The sequence below is a fragment of the Aspergillus glaucus genome (genome assembly GCF_001890805.1).
Source record: "Aspergillus glaucus CBS 516.65 unplaced genomic scaffold ASPGLscaffold_25, whole genome shotgun sequence".
Taxonomy (NCBI): Eukaryota; Fungi; Ascomycota; class Eurotiomycetes; order Eurotiales; family Aspergillaceae; genus Aspergillus; species Aspergillus glaucus.
This window is the reverse complement of record NW_019170477.1, coordinates 1-13,022: the sequence shown is the minus strand read 5'-3', so window position 1 is coordinate 13,022 and position 13,022 is coordinate 1. Positions and strand designations below refer to the sequence as shown.

Genomic DNA, 13,022 nt, shown 5'->3' with positions numbered 1-13,022 from the left:
AATGACGGCGTGTCAGTAAAAGCAGATGGGACCGGGTCAATTGCACTTGGATCTCGACTTCTATCTGATCTCCGATCGACTATGAAGCAGTGGTAATTTACCCCGCTTGACATGCTTTGGTTCTCCAGCTCTGGGCCGAAGACTCCAACTGTTATGGAGACGCTGAGCTTCTTCAACCACATCGCATAGCACTGTGAGGCGTGTTTCCATCCGATAAACATGTGCGGAACTATAGCCGATTGGCTAGATCGCTTGGAACACCGAGAAGGGAATAGGCTCTTTACCACAGGCAAAAAACTTCATGGACTTTTTTGTCCCTGGGCGACACCTAAGAGGCGCGGCCAATAATAAACACACTTTCAGATTTGCTCTATACCTGGCCACGCAGACTCGACAATGACGGGTCAGTCAAGTGATGTTATGGGCAATCGGCCAAGGAGGCGGGACGGGTGTACGGAATGCCGGCGAAAAAAAGTCAAGGTAAATCGTTTTTTTTTTTTTTTTGGCCTGAATGATTAGATGTCGGCACTAATCAGAAATCCGTAGTGCGACCTTAGAAGGCCGGTATGCACGCGTTGCACTCGGTATCCTCGGGGATGTGTATATGATCTTCGAGTCGTCAGCCAAGCACCCAGTGCAAGGCAGAATCAAATAGCGGTAGATCCGTCTCGAGGATCTACCGGCCTAAATAGGCAGTCTGGTGTTAAGCATACCTACCAACCATCCGATAACCTGTCGCCATGGTTGTCATCCAGAGACTCCAGATTCTATATGCACATCTTTAGTACCGAGACCGCGAGTCGGCTCTTCCCTGCAGCCCCAGAGACTTTTCTCCGAAGCATGATTAGCGCCGCGTTAGACACTCCGCATCTCCTTTACGCACTGTTAGCCGCATCATGTAGCCACCACAGTCGCTTGGTTCGGGACACCAGCCCAGGGTCCTCGACAGCGTGTCTGAAGTTCACGAACCAGGCAATATCCCACTTGAATTTAGCTCTTTCCAATACTCAAGATGTTCTAAGACCTGAAACTATCACTACGGCAATGGTGCTCTGTACGAATGATGTTTGCAATGGAAATATGCAAACGTGGAGAACTCATCTTTTTGGGGTATTGCAACTGTTGAATACATTCCTGGGTACTTGTTCTTCATACATAGATGACCCCTATGTACAGTGTCTGATGAAGTGGTTTACAACCATGGATATCATGGCGGGCTTGTCAGCACATCGTTCAAGTTGCATTCACGACCCTACAAGTGGGCCATTGTATCAGCTTCCATATACCAATACAGAACAGGTGGATGGTATTTGCGGTTACTCTTTGGAATTGGTTCCGATATTGTCCCCGATTATCACGATTGAGTTCCGAGGTTGACTCGAGAGCGGTCACCGGAACAGAACTGTTACAGTCGATAATGCGGGAGGCCGTTGCTCTCGAGACAGAGATTCATTTGCTCATTGGAAAGACGGGTGCGGACACTACATCCGAAAGCACCGGTGACTGTATCCCCGAGCTAACGCATGCGCATTTTGCTTTCGTTTATGCCGCGTTGCTCCACCTCCGACGGCGTGTCCAAATGCTTCCAAAGGACCACATCGATGTCCGGAAAGCTGTCCAGAGTGCTCTTGAGGCCGTACTGCGAATCCCGCCATCTTCTCCCACGAATATCATAATTTTGTGGCCAATATTTAGTATCGGTTGCGAATCTGATCTTCCTGGGGAACGCGCCATTATTCAAGACCGAATGGCGAATATGGAACGAATTGGTATGGGAAATTTTACTCGGGCCCGACGGTTGCTCAAGACATACTGGGAATCCGATTCATGTCTACCTTGGAGCGTCTACTTTGCACAGATTGGTTTGGATTTGGTCTTATTTTGAAAAGGACGATACAGAGTACAAAAAGCGGATCTCGATGGTCATCCAGAACCGTGGTCATTACGCGACAGGTAGCTTTTCGTACTCATTGCGCATGAATAGCCGCAACGCTTGCAATCCATCCAACAACGTCTCGGGCTCTTGCACATAGCCAATTCGCACGTATCCTCGAAAGTCGATTCCACCACCGAAGCACTGGCTCCCTGGTACCAGCATGACCCCGAATTGCTCCTGGAGACGCTGGCAAAATACAACATCGTTGATCGGCCTGCCGTCTCTGTTGACAAATTTGACGAATGCCGTTGTACCCGCTAGTGGACGTGTCCAGCTCACAGCCCATGTAAACTCCGATGCGAATGCATCGACGGCTTCCAGGTTCTGGTTGGCCAGCTGCAGATTACGCTGGAGGAGATTGTCCACACATGGCTTCGAAAGGGCATAAGTTGCCACGCGAGCGTCGATTTGGCCGACGGAAATGAGGGTATAATCGCGCGCAGAGGCACAAGCCTCAATGATATCGGTACTTCTCGAAGTGATCCAACCTAAACGAATACCGGCCAAGCTGAATGCCTTGGACATTGAGCCGGTGGCGATTACTTTTTCATAACCGAAGTTGAGAATAGATGGCTGAGGTTCATGTTGGTTCGGGCCGAGGGAATGAAAAAGCGGGCGATAGACCTCGTCGCAATGAATGACGATATCTCGTTGCCGTGCGATGTCGACTAGTTCTTGTAGGAAGTGACGATGTAGTATAGCGCCAGTAGGGTTCTGGGGGTTGCTTCATCGCGGTCAGAGATTTATGAACATTCACGCCTGTTGGATGTCGGTAAATAACACTTACTTGATAATGATTATCTTTGTATTCGGTTTGATCATCTCCCGCAGTGCGTTGAGGTCCAGTTGCCAGTTGCTTTCATCCGAAGAGCGCCACAGACTCACTTCAGCTCCCAGAGACTCGGGGACAGAATAGAGCTGTTGGTACGTAGGGTAGTGGCATATGACATGATCACCAGGACCGACAATAGTGTATAGCGAGAGAAAATTTGCCTGGATCGCTCCGTTCGTAACAAGGACGTGGTCGGGAAGAACTAGGTCGACTGGGTCGGAGTGGTCGGCTGAATAAAGATTTGCGATGTTCGATCGTAGGGCCCTTGATCCCCGAATCGCGCCGTATACCTGCTTCTGAGCAAAGTCGACCAATTCTGTTTCTTGGGCAGAGAGTGTCAACAGGTCGTTAAGAGAAATCGAGGCGCAGCATGTCTCGGCGAGGTTGTATTTGGCGTCAGTTTCGTAGCGGTCCATCCACTATTAAAGTCAATACGGTTTGTATTCATAACGGCGAAGAATACTTACCTGCTCAACAGCGAAACCGTCAATTTGAACCATTATGCTCGTTTCTGTCCATACACGGTCACAGAGAATTATTGATAGATATCCACAGAGAAGCAACACTGGTGGTGTCGCTTACTTATCTGATTTTCTTCCCAACCAGGACACGGAGCGAGGAGGTTGGCAAAGGAATAGGGCTCGTGGTCTGATTGGTCGAATCGCATTTATTTCCTAATTCGGAAAGAGGAGGCCACAACCCCAATCCGCCACAGAGCGTGAATAGCGCGGAATCTTATGATATGCTGGCAGTACGTCTACGTAATTCGATTATTATGGACAGGACCAAGCTTAATGTGTGTACATTCGTATCATTACTCACTTCTCGAAAGTGGCATTCTCACGTAACATTCGAAGCACAAACCCAAGCCTTTTTACACCCTCCGCCAACCTTTCTTCAGCCTCCCACATGAAACACAGTCTTATATGCTGTTGTCTATCTTCTTGTGGAGTTGTACCCGGCACAGTAAACAGACCTTCTTTACCTAGGACGAGATTGTAGTGGTCCAGCGCAACTTTGCATACTTGAGCAGCATTGAATGGGACGGGCAGTTCAATCCAGACATAGTATCCACCAATTACTGAATAGTGCTCAGAGCCAGCAAGGAACGTGACGCCAAGTGGAACCAGATGTTCGTTTATTGCGGATGTCATCAGAGCATACCGACGTGAACCAGCTGGGATGATGGTATCGGCAATGTGTCGTTGAAGGGATTTGTCTTCAAGTATTTCGTTAACGAAAGTCGACATTAGCTGTGACGGGGAGCCGCCAGACCGGGTAGAGCCACTGTAGTGAGGGTTAGTTAGGGAATATTACAAATTGAACGGGTCAGATAATAATACGTTTGAGAAAGTCCATAAACGAGATCGCCAGTCCCTTCAGCCCAGCCCACTCGACAGCCAGCACCAATTATTTTGCTAAACGAGCCGTTGCTCACCACATTTCCGAACCGATCTCTTGGGCCACGGTTGAGAAACCTATCAATGTCCACGAGGCGCGGTAAGCTGGATTGGGCTAAGCTGTTGTTGAATTCTGGATATGGCAAAAAATCATAAACATCGTCGCATACGATGAGAGCGTCATATTTGCGAGCAATCTTAACCAGTGACTCGCGTCGCGAAATTGACATTGTTTTGTTGGATGGATTCGAGAATGTCGGGACACAGTATATAACGTGCCGATATGACTTCCTATGCGGTTTGGGAGATTTTATATTCTCCTTCGTTGAATCATTAGAGTTATTCAGTACCATCTAGACGTGAGACGTACATGTCCGGTATCCTCATTGTCTGCGGGTAGTTTCTTTTCAAACGCTTCAAGAGCGAGAGCGAGAGCATTAACATCCAACCCCTCTTCGTCTTCTGGTATTTCCCCAAGCCGCTGATAGAAACCGGCATCTTCAAAGATTTGAAAGACGAGGTGATATGTCGGGTTTGCAAGCCATACGTGTTTCGTTTGAATCGGGTCTGTGAACACCTGCAAAATGCACGCCAAATTTTGACTGGCACCGCCGGTGATGCATATACGGTTCGAATCAATAGGCTGCACGGGGGCATAAAAGTCGGTAAGCCACCTGGCGATATTTTCTCTCAGCGGAAGGTATCCTTCATCGGGTCCGTAGCCGTATCCTTCAGCCGAAACGACTGGATCAGACAGGGCGTCTACCGCAGCTTTCTTCAGACGCTCCGTTGGCAGGAGGTCTGCTGAAGGCCAGCCGCGAAATAGATTGACTTGATCCGATCGAGACATCACAAAGGCGAGAAATATGAATTGTCGTCCTATTGCAATCGTAACCTTGGACAACAAGGGAAAATATGTCGTTTTGGAAATTTGGCCAATTCGCCGAATCTCGCCTCAACGAGCTGACCAATTATATCCTTTGTTTACCATCTCGGGAAATATAGGCGATCCAGCCAATGTTTGATCTCAAAGGGTACATTCACTCTATTGACCAAGGGTGAGGGATTAATGCTCGCCTATAAAACATCCCCTCTAGTAACTGCGGGACATACTGGCCTAGAGTGGCACAGCGAAGCCGCAAAATCCGCGCCGAGTCCGCAATGGCGCGGCTTCGGATGGAAGTTGAGAAAGTCCGCAGCGGCTGCGGATTCGGGAGTCATATGATAAGAACGAATCGAACTTATCTTCGGGCCACCCAAAAGTCACATGACTAGCGGCGTTTGGGTGGCCCGAAGTCTGAGAATTATGTAATATAGCCTCAACCAATGAAAGCTTTTCATTTTGAACCACTTTTTCTCCACCCAAAATCCACAATAATTTTCTGCTTTTGCTTCATTCTACAGTATTACTTTCCAAGTACTTACAATGGCAAAGTTCCTGGAAAACAGTAAATGGTACCAGGCATACAAGGACCTGGCCTCTCAGGGCAAGATTTGATTGGACCTTCCCGAAGTCACGTGACCGACCATCAAGTTTTGCAGACCACAGAAAAACGCCTATTTACGCGTCTCATTCGATTCAGCGGGGCCTATAGGCCATATAGCCCAAGATGGAATCCCCAGATCCCAGTGACGGCGGAGGAATCTACGCGTCAAGCCCCCCGGAGACCTCCGGGGACCCCGCGAACCTCCCCCAAGAGCCCAGGACAGCGACGACCAGGGACCACCCCATGGAACTAGGGCAGAATACCAGTAAAGAGCACCAAGAACCCTTAGAGAAGCCAAAGCAGGCACCCTGGACATCAGTGACCCGGGCCAAAGGGGGCAGTGGTATACCCAAGCGGACACAACCGCGCCGCGCAGCAGCCCCCCAGAGCACAGAGCAATCAATGCGGAAGTGGACCAGCGTGCTAGCAGAAGACCTCAAATCAAGCCTAGAGGAGCAACTCCATGGAACTATACAAGCGCAGGAACCATCTCTCGCGGCCCAAACCCACCCCTACATTTGGGGGTTTTCCTGGTCGATTTTTATATCTCTTTATAGATCTATTCGCACACATCAATTTCTCAAGTTTTGACCCCCTACTTCTTCCTCTTTATTGAGTGGCGGTCCCACGAAATCCTCATTCACTGAAAGAAATTTTCGTGTTCTCCGCCCGCCCATAGGGGTGCCCATACAGACCACTAGTGCACTCCGCCATTCACTGGTGGCTGCCTTAGGCATCACCGCTGCCATCCTGCCTGGCAGACAGTGGTTTCTTGGTCCCTGCATGGTAGTCCTATTGATGAAGGATTAGCCCTACCCTGGAAAGAAGATTGGTTGGCTCCAGTCTACCCTGCTAGGGATATCTACATCTGAATTCTTAGGTCTGCTTGAAGAAGCTTTGGAAAACCACCTAGCACAGTAGTCAGGGTGAAATCCCAGAGCTCTGCTAGGTCCCTGTCCATCATAGCTTTCCAGAACTCTATAATAGCCTAGGGTGAATCCCAGTGTGGGACCAGGGGTTAGGGGGCTGGCTGCATATGCACACCTTAGCAGTTATTCCAGGCATTATTCTGCAAAAACAATAAAAAGTGCCTTTCAGTTTACCATTTCTCTTGAAAAAGTGGTGAGATTTTTTCCTGGGTTTTACTCCCCCAAAAACAGGAATTTCAGGATTGCACTGTAGAATTCACTTTCTCTTTGTCAATCTTGGGTGGGTTTGATTGAGGGGTGAGCTATTCTCCCAAGGCTAAGTGAGCTGGCTACTAGTGAATTCATTCACCAGGCTAGAGCTCTAGTTCTTGGTATAAGAAGGATAGGGAACTCATTAATCCTACTTCTCAAGGTGTGACTGGTTTCTGCAAAGCTCCCTGCAAAAGCTTGCTTTTGGTTTAGTGATTCCCTTGAAAAATCACTATCTATCAGATAGCCCTATCTGCATAGATTACTTGGATCCTGCCTGTTTTTCTTTGTCATCTTCTTCAGTTGGGAGTTACCTGCATAAACTCTGTTCTTTACTCATACATCTATTTCTCTAGTTTTGGGTTACCTTTTAAACCCTACCTTTTTGAGAGGTTTTTGGCCAAAAATCTAGAAAGAGGAGGAACACCATACTCACTTTTCACTACTTGCACTCACTGGAATCTTCAATTTGTGTCATTTATCACCTGGATCACCATGTTGGATTTCCATAGGGAATCACCCCCAGGAACTCCAACTCTAGGGCTAGGAGAAACCATGTCCATCTCTGGAGACTCTGAGCTAGAGCTTGATGAAGTGGACCAACATCTAGAGTTTAGGAAAACTCATCAACAAGAGTTCCAGATTGCATGGATGAATAAACTAGTTCAGGCTAGGCTAGCCCTAAATGAGGCTATCAGTCTGGGTGGCTCCCAGGATCCAAGAGGAGCAGTACTGCATGATGTTACTTGCACTCTTAATGACATGCTTCATGCTCAAGCTGAAGGGTTTGAATACCTTCCTAGGGCCAAAAAGGGGACCCCTGACTCCCCAGTCATCCATCAACTTCATGAAGATATGAAGAGCATTCACCAAAAGCTGGATTCCTTGATGAATCAGGATAGAAAGAAAGTGCCAGATGTTCCTGCATCTACCTATACCAAGGTTGCTCAGGCCTCTATGGATCATACAGTCTCATCCCAGGCTCATCAGCCAAGTCCAAAGGTGGTCATTCCAGTGAGAAAGGATCTAAATCTCCAGGAATTCACTGCTATGGAGAGTGAGCCAAAAGATAGTCCTATAAAGCCTGAACCTAGGCCTTGGACTACAGTCCAGTCAAAAAAGAGGCATCAGAAGCAAACTGCTAGAATCTCTAGAGATAGAAGATTGATTCTCACTGTGCCTTTGGAATTCCTAGACACTTTCAACCCTAAATATCTGAGAGACTCCATTAATGATGATGATGATGATGATGTCTTCCATTTTATAGAGCATTTTCCAGTCTAAGACTATGCATGCTCTACCCACCCCCTTGGGGGTGGGATTTGTGTCTGATGGGGTTTATATACATGGTATTTGCTCTGTCACAGGTCACATGGGAAGCTCTCACTTTGAGATGGTCAAGAATGGGGGACATGATGGGGTAGTGCCTATGAGGCCCTAGCTAGGGCATCAATGGCTGACATATAGATGGCTGGGAAGCCTGCCAGGTGGTAGAAATCCAGAAAGGAGAGGGGGAGAGTTAACAGGGTTAGCAAATAAATCAAAAACAGTGAATCAAAAACAGTAAATCAAGAACAGTGAATCAAAAACAGTGAATCAAAAATAAAAGAAAAACATAGTTAATTCAATACAAATAAACCATTTTTTTTTTTTTTTTTTTTTTTTTTATTCAGTGCCTAGCAGCCACTTTCTAGTAGCTATACCAGTGTTTCTTAAGTACTCTAAGAGCACCTGTTGTCCAGTTTTTGAAGTGAATAAGTGAAACAGAGACTGATCTCTTTTAGGCAAGGTGTGGATAGAGGCCTTTCTCTCATTTTGATAAGCTGGACATTGCAGAATCAGATGATATGGAGTCTGTCTCTGATCCTGCCTGCATCTATTGCATTTATCACTATCATAGTCTGGTAGCCTGACTAGATAGGACTTGAAGTATCCATGCCCTAGCTTTAGCTGCTGGATGGTTGACCATTCCAGCTTTGAGAGTCTGAGAGAGGCTGGTTTCCATGTTGGCTTGGTCTGAAACTGGGTGTAGTGTCTGCCTATAGGAAGAAGGGTCCATTCTCTTTCCCATTCTTCTAGAGTTCTCAGCTTCAGCTCCCTTTTCAGAAAGCTAAATGAGAGGGGGGCTCTAGGGACAGGATCACACCACTCAGCTCCATACTTTGCTGCCTCATCTGCCTTTTCATTGCCATATATGCCTTGGTGGCCAGGTACCCAGTGAATGTGGATTTGGATAGTAAAGTCTTGAAGGATGGTCTGGATCAGCTCCATTATGTGAAGAAACATAGAGCTGTTGACATATCCCTGGAGCCTTTGAAGGGCTGCCTGACTGTCAGAGAAGATCCATACCTCCTGAAGTTGAGGTTGGCTTTGAGTCCTAATCCTATCTAGAGCTAGTTGGATGGCCTGCTGGATGGCATAGAGCTCAGCATCATAGACTTCACATTCCTTTCCAATATTCCAGGCCTGAGCATCCTGAGAAGAGAAGAAGGTGTTGGTAGTGAATAAACCAGAGCCATTGGAGCCTTGGCTGGATTGAGATCCATCTGAATAAATGATGAGTTTATCATCTATCAGAGACTGGGACCATCTAGCAGTCATTTCCTGGTGGTCCTTGGCTGCCTGGTCCTTTGGCTTGTCAGATATGTACAGATCAATCAGCTCTCCCAGCTTTGGCTTCCATGGTGAATGGGCTTTAGTGAATGATTCTGGCCTTCCAATCCAATCCTTATTATGAAGAAGTGAGATGACTCTAATTAGTTGAGATGAATAGTGTCTTCTTCTTCTTCTATCTCTCTCATCTAGACTGGAGTAGTTAGAGCCTGACTGTTGACTTTGTCTGGGGTCTCTTCTCTCTTTTTCAGTCCAATCAAGAGCTGTGGCAGTCTCTGGGTGATATTGACCAGGATTAGGAGTGAATGTATCAGGCAGTCTTTGTTGAATGGCATGACTTTGATTGAAAGACAGGGTCCTGAGTGCATAGGACCTGCATATCCTTCTAAACCTAAGCCTAGGAGGTGGTATAGAAGCTTCAATCTCCATGGCCCTGGATGGAGAGGTCTTGAATGCCCCTAGAATCTTTCTCAAGGCCATATTCTGGAGTTTCTGGTATCTATCCTCCAGATATCTCTGGCCTCTCCACCAGATGGGCACCCCATAATTAGCCACTGAAGTGATGCATGCTATATATAGCTGTCTGACTGCCTGAAAACTCAATCCTCTTTCAGTGTTGGATAGCCTTTCAATCTGGTGAAAGACCCTGGTGGCCTCACACACCTTTCTCTTCACATGCTCATGAAACAGGAGCTTAGGATCTAGATAGATTCCTAGCCACTTTACCAAAGGCTGGGGAAGCACTTCAAAGCCATCAAGCCTGACTCTAATCTCATCTTCATTCACTGTTCTTCTTGAATGAAAGTGGATAAGATCAATCTTTTCCTGGTCAAATTTAATAAACTGTCTTTCTCCTTTGTTGAATAGCCACTGAGCCACTTTCTCTAAGACCTGACAGTTGTACTTTAGGTCTCTAGAGTGGATGACTAGAGCAATGTCATCAATGTAGCTTAGGAATCTGACTTGAGAAAGTAGACTTTTTAACTCTGAATCCTCATTGTCCTCCTCTTCAAAAAGGAACCTGATGTAGATGAGAAAGAGAATAGGGGAAATAGGTGAGCCCTGAGGAATGCCAACAGAGATAGGGGTTTCTTCAGTACTATCCCCATCAAAGGCCAGCTGAATGCTTCTATCAGAAAGGAAGCTCTGAATCCATTGAATTAGAGCAAAAGGAAGTCCTAGTCTAAAGCAGACTCTGAGCAGTTGATTGATAGAGACATGATCAAAGGCACCTTTTAACATCTACAAAAAGAGCAGAGGTGTGCTTCCTATTCTTCTTTGCAGTCTGGATATCATGTACTAGGGATAGGACAGCATCTATTGCAGACTTCTGTCTTCTACCCCCCATTTGATCATGATACAGCAACTTAGATCCTGGGAGTTCTGCTAGATGAGCTAGTCTTCTAGCTAGGATCTTCTCAGAGACCTTGCCCAGGCAGTTAAGGAGTGAAATAATCCTGTATGCCTTTGGCCTTGAATAGTCTCTCTTTGCTGAGGCTGCCTTCTTCAATACAACTCCTTTTGCTGTTTTCCAGCACCTAGGATGGTAGCCATGCCAGATAAGTGATTCATAGAGCCTATGAAATCTATGAGGTAGATTCAAGTAAGCCTTTTGAATGATCTTAAAGGATATCCCATCTGGACCAGGTGCTTTCTGGATTGAGCTGGTGAATATTGCCTCCTTTACTTCACTCATCACTACCTTTGGCCATTCCCATTCACCAGCCTGGTAAGATGACCAGTCAACTGGCTCAGAGTCAGGGGGTTTTTGAAAAAGAGTAGTGAATAAAGCATGAGCCTTGTCAGTGAATGCAACTGCAGTAGCATCTGGATTGGCATGATCCTGATACTTTAAGATAGGAAGTCTTTGGACCTGTCTTTGCTTTGTATAGCTAAAGGCCTTGAAGATCTCTTTATCTTGAGCATTTTCTAGGAAGCTATTCCAGCAGCTAGTTTTAGCTGTTTTGATTTCCTGGAAATATGTATTCCTTTGGGTAAGAAAACTCTGATAGTCTTGAGAATCTTGAGACTGTTTCCATCTTCTTTTTGCATTTCCCAGGCTTTTTCTCAGGGAGGTAAGCTCTTCACTCCACCAAGCTTTGGATCTAGAGCAAGGTCTCTTTCTTGGGATGCTTTTCTCTGCTGCTTTCTGGATGTTCATCTGCAGTTGACTGGCTTCATCCTCTAGATCCTCCAACTGGGGTTCAGGATTGGGGTTGACCCTAGACTTGTCTAGGTCTAACAGGACCCTACTGAATTGCTCCCAATCAGCCTTCTCTAGATTGTAGGGTGAATAGGCAAGTGGGTTCTCTATCAACCCCCCTAGAGGGATAGAATAGAGCAGGATTTCATGATCAGACCCAGAGATAATCATAGGATCTATCTCCCACTGCAGCTGCCTTTGATTCAATCCCTGAGAAATAAAGACTAAGTCAATGATTGATTGGTTCACCATACCCTCTCTATAGAAGGTGGATTTGTCTGGTTCATTAAGAAGTTCAAAGCCATATTGAATGAGCCAGGCTACCAAGGCATCAGCCCTTGTAGGAGAGGAGATCTGAGAGTTCCACCAAGAATGATGAGCATTAAAATCCCCTCCTATAATGGTGTTTTTAGAGGGGGTAAAGGATGTGAGAGCTCTATCAACTGTCCATTCATTCACTTCTTCTTGGAGTGACTGCTCATTATAGAAATTAATAAGCTGCAGATCTGGAATATCTGAGCCTAGTATATCTAGAACAAGCATGTCACTATCTGCACAAAGATCACTTCTAGTGCAAAATTGAAACCTGGATAGCTTTCTATGAAAGATAGCCACCCTAGGCCTGACATCTACCCTGTCTGGTAGAATGGTGGTGTATGATGGGTGAGAAATAGTGAATGAATTATCTGAGGCTATCCATGGCTCCTGGAGTAGGACAAAGTCATATTTTAACTCTATCCCTATCTCAAGACAGGTAACCATGGCATGTTGATTTCTAGCCACATTATTCTGAAGGAATTGGATTTCACAAGATTGGGTGTCTAACATATATCCAACTGGCCATCAAGATCATCATCCTGTTGATGAGAAGTGGGATGTATACTCTGATGATTTTGATAGAATGGCCTTGATCTGGGTTGAACCCTACTCCATTCTGGACAGTCCTTTGAGATGGCTGGATGGGATTGATTGCAGTTGGCACATCTAGGTCTAGTATGTGGGCATGCTCTACCCTTTACTTGACATATAGAGCATTCATGGTCTGGGCTCAGATGATCTTTAGCACAGATCCCACATCTAGCCTCCTTCTTGCAGTGACTACTGGTATGACCAAAGCCCTGACACTTCTCACATTGAATGAACTTATCAAAGAATCTCTCAATCCTGCACTCTTCACCAGCAATATGCAACTTTAGGCCTTGTACTGCAGTGTCTGCCATGGCCATAGTCTCAAGGTGGATGACTATAGAGGTATGAAGTTTGTCTTGTCTAGCCTCTTCACTCTATCCTATGGGGGTCGGCGAAGTCACGGTGACTGGAGTTAGGGTTCCCGTCTTAACTATGGGCGGGAAAAGTGGGGCGGGGGCTGACTT

At 46.3% G+C, this 13,022-nt stretch overlaps 5 protein-coding genes across 5 annotated transcripts; 3 read left to right on the top strand and 2 right to left on the bottom strand.

Annotated features, from left to right (window-relative positions):
* Window positions 1-396: 396 nt before the first annotated feature.
* Window positions 397-2,363, top strand: ASPGLDRAFT_77082 (transcription factor domain-containing protein; the record flags this gene model as incomplete). The annotated part of the gene is made up of 3 exons (XM_022549876.1): window positions 397-480; window positions 547-1,332; window positions 1,373-2,363. 3 exons carry the CDS (start codon window positions 397-399, stop codon window positions 1,883-1,885), a joined length of 1,383 nt encoding a protein of 460 aa, XP_022396827.1. The 3' UTR covers window positions 1,886-2,363.
* Window positions 1,787-3,268, bottom strand: ASPGLDRAFT_157432 (putative aminotransferase; the record flags this gene model as incomplete). The annotated part of the gene is made up of 3 exons (XM_022542393.1): window positions 1,787-2,660; window positions 2,724-3,187; window positions 3,236-3,268. The coding sequence occupies 3 exons, from the start codon at window positions 3,266-3,268 to the stop codon at window positions 1,943-1,945; spliced, it is 1,215 nt and encodes a 404-aa protein (XP_022396826.1). The 3' UTR covers window positions 1,787-1,942.
* Window positions 3,269-3,495: 227 nt separating this feature from the next.
* ASPGLDRAFT_51693 (aminotransferase-like domain-containing protein) lies at window positions 3,496-5,361 on the bottom strand. The gene is made up of 3 exons (XM_022547587.1): window positions 4,539-5,361; window positions 4,112-4,488; window positions 3,496-4,055 (listed from the first exon to the last, which is right to left on the bottom strand). Exons 1-3 carry the CDS (start codon window positions 5,016-5,018, stop codon window positions 3,587-3,589), a joined length of 1,326 nt encoding a protein of 441 aa, XP_022396825.1. The 5' UTR covers window positions 5,019-5,361; the 3' UTR covers window positions 3,496-3,586.
* Window positions 5,362-5,730: 369 nt separating this feature from the next.
* ASPGLDRAFT_51692 (uncharacterized protein) lies at window positions 5,731-6,422 on the top strand. The gene has a single exon (XM_022547586.1). The coding sequence runs from the start codon at window positions 5,779-5,781 to the stop codon at window positions 6,244-6,246; it is 468 nt and encodes a 155-aa protein (XP_022396824.1). The 5' UTR covers window positions 5,731-5,778; the 3' UTR covers window positions 6,247-6,422.
* A 906-nt stretch (window positions 6,423-7,328) lies between these two features.
* On the top strand, window positions 7,329-8,001 carry ASPGLDRAFT_29129 (uncharacterized protein; the record flags this gene model as incomplete). Its single annotated transcript, XM_022543825.1, has 2 exons — window positions 7,329-7,890; window positions 7,988-8,001. The coding sequence occupies 2 exons, from the start codon at window positions 7,329-7,331 to the stop codon at window positions 7,999-8,001; spliced, it is 576 nt and encodes a 191-aa protein (XP_022396823.1).
* Between the last annotated feature and the right edge of the window lie 5,021 nt (window positions 8,002-13,022).